Consider the following 3,152-nt stretch of genomic DNA (forward strand, 5'->3'; position numbering starts at 1 on the left):
GCTGTGGGGGCAGACCATGTGCTTTCCTAGCTGGGAGTCCCACCGGCTGTGGGTTCCCAGCCACAGGGGCACACCCCTGGCCACCCATGCCATTAATGGCATAATAGGAACCAGCCACAAAGTCATTATACATTTTTTGTAGAATAACTTTGTGGCTTATTCCTTATTTTATGATACCATTTATTGCTTTAATTTTTGGCTAGGTTATCACTTAAGATGTGATTAACTAGTTAATCACATCTTAAGTTTCACACACGGCAGATATCTTGAATACTAGATAAGGTGGGGCAGAAAGCGCAGCAATGTTTTCTTGATCCGAGCACAAAGAAATTATTACCAGGCAGGCAAGAACGAAGAACCCTCTCAGTATCTAAGCTAGAGTTACCAATGGCCCCTAATGTCAGGGCTGAATCCTGGTGTCTGTGCCCCATGGAGTTTCTAAAAGGGACTTCTGTCCTGATTTTGTAAAATTTGTCACAACCTTGAATGTTCACACAGTGCAAGATAGTGCCCTGCTATGTCTGTTAGGGGACTCAATACAATGATGCTTTTGCCAGCTGGATGTATCCATACTACCAGATCAGAAGGGCTATCTTCTGAACCAGAAACAATATAGTACTGATTTTGCTGAGCTACACTTGAACTAATCATTTCTTTCTCTGAGCAGAGATACACAATTAGTATGCCCATAATACTATGTGGATGCTAATTAGTCTGCTGATGGAGATGACTATACTAAACAGGATCAGAAGTACGATTCTAGTTCTGCAGGTCTGTGGAGCATCTGGGATTCTTTCCTCGATTTTGCTCCCCAAAAGTTGGCTTATTTCATTCTAATTGTGCTGTTTCTGGAAGCCAGTAGCCTGGAGCAGGCACCAGTAAGAGCACAGGATGATCCTGAATGGTTCTACAGATTTCGACTTTTTCAGGTCTCTAATAAGATCCACAGTTAATATGGTTGTACCATTCATGCCCAATTCTATATTTAAAGATATGTAACATTGTCATTGGACATTCATAAATTTAACTGTCTCTGTCAGTACAGCATATATGGGACCGTAGAGAGGCTAGAAAGGAAAATTACTAAGAGAAAAGCGTGGTGGCTGGTTATTTTACCTGCACTGTTTGCCCCTGTTTCACAAGAGAGGTGGATTTATCTATTTACCTAGATTTTTTTAATAAAATATGGGAAAGTTTTTTATTACAGTAAATGTTTTATCAGCAGTCTTGTTTTGTTTCTGTAATGCTGTTCACCTCTGCATATGTAGAGTTAGTTTTATATTTCCAGTATCTCTTATATTTTGGCCAGATTTTACAAGATTTTGTTTCCAGCACTTAGCAGCTATAACTATGCCTGCCAAGAGCAAATGCTTAATCACATCTCTGAAGTAAGTTAAAGGCTGTTGATCAAGTAAAAATTTCAAGACGCAAAACTTAAGGGCAAAATAGCTGTTGAGTCTTCTACGTGGCAGGGAAGATGTATTTTGTTACCTTTGGATGCCAGAAATGTCTGAATGTTAGGTCCTCTTGAGTGTCGAACAGAACTTTCTGTGGGCCTTGTCGCTTTGCTGCTTCTGCAGATCTCACTATACTTGTTTAACTGGTTTGGCTGTTCCTGTGCCTTCCTTGCTTTCTGTTCAGGGGGCCTCACGTGGCTCTGGGGCTTTCCTGTGTGCAGGTGCTCCAGGCACACGGCCTCTACTGAGGCACTATAGCAATAGCTGCTTTGAACTTCCCAGGGTGCACTGCAGGCCTCTATTAGACTCAGAATGGTGATCACCACATTTATCCATGTTGTAGAAAAATCCTCCTGTGGTGGTTGTAACTAAACCAGATAAAAGCATCACAAACTTGTTACAGAAATACATCTGTGCTCCTACTGGTGACTGTGTCTAAGGCTTACTTTCCATTTAAGACTTACCTTCTGTCCATATGGTCTGATTCTCGTCCTGTTGAAATTAATAGAAACACTCAACTTGCCTTAGGATTGGGCCCATACTTCCTAAAAACAGAAAGGAAAATCACAATTCTGATCCCTGAGATAATTTTATGAAATGGTTTTAATTTTGATTTTAAAACACTTTCTTTTAAATAATGCTAAAACGTGTTAGTCTTTCAGACTATATTTAAAGCAACCAGTGTCCCCATACAATAGTGACAGAATGAAAGTGCTCAACTCAAGTCCAATATCTGCCTCCAAGTAGTCTTCACATGGATAGAGAAGTTGACGTTGAAATATATTTGAATATTTAACACTTTTATGCCTCAACTTCACGCATTAGCTAAAATAAATCAAGTTCTGCAGCTAGCTTATCTTAGCCCCAGGCCTGAAATCAGAAATTATACTGATCCTGACAACCCACCTAGTGTCTCTTTGTAACCCATAATTGATCTTCATTTGATCAGTATCTAAAAGTCAATCTGATATATAGGACCACCCAGGGGCCCCCACATTAGCATGACATCCACTCTGTAAAGGCTAATTGTTGACCTCCTTTGCCTACACACTGCAGGTTGCTGGGCATAATAAGATTTATAGGGGAGGCCCCTGAGTTTGCAGGGGGAGAGAATAGACTTAGACTATAGGACTGCAAGAAAATAAAAAATCTAGTCTATCTTTGCTGAGAATGCAAAGGGCCAACATTTAAAGAATCCCTAAAATGCCACATGGGGATGTTTGTGTACGTCTGAATACACAAAATATCATGGGACAGATATTTAGAAAGTATAAATCAGCATAGCTTCATTGTAGTCAGTGAGGCTACAGTGGATTAGGATCTGTACACATTGTGTAAATCAGGTAATTGTTTGCACAAATTAGTTTTCAAGTGTAAGTGGCCATAATAAGTGGAAACGGCTTTTGTGAACAAATACCTTTGGCCTTTTGTCATGTGGTGTTTTTTCAATCTGTTTTATAGGACATCTTTTGGTTTGATGATAAAAAAAATAGTACGGGAGCTTTAACAACAAGATTGGCCACAGAAGCAGCACAAGTTCAAATGGTATGTATGTGTCTAATTCTGTATCTCTGTAACTACAATTAGATGCATTTCAGTCTGTGTGGTTGTTGGTAACACACGGCAGCCTATAAAGCTGGAAGACCAGTACCTCTCTCTAGGTAGTGAAAATGAACAGAAAGAAGCCAGATTTAG

The 3,152-nt window shown here is 39.9% G+C and overlaps 1 protein-coding gene across 1 annotated transcript in view; it reads left to right on the top strand.

The window, feature by feature from the left end:
- The window catches only part of ABCB5 (ATP binding cassette subfamily B member 5), a 93,673-nt gene that overhangs the window by 51,313 nt on the left and 39,208 nt on the right, over positions 1 to 3,152 (top strand). The window contains exon 20 of the mRNA XM_019508539.1: positions 2,919 to 3,002. Coding sequence (XP_019364084.1) covers positions 2,919 to 3,002 — 84 coding nt within the window. The remainder of the gene's footprint in view (positions 1 to 2,918; positions 3,003 to 3,152) is intronic.

This window comes from Gavialis gangeticus, unplaced genomic scaffold, assembly GCF_001723915.1.
Source record: "Gavialis gangeticus isolate Ggan-Ray unplaced genomic scaffold, GavGan_comp1, whole genome shotgun sequence".
NCBI classification, from domain to species: domain Eukaryota; kingdom Metazoa; phylum Chordata; order Crocodylia; family Gavialidae; genus Gavialis; species Gavialis gangeticus.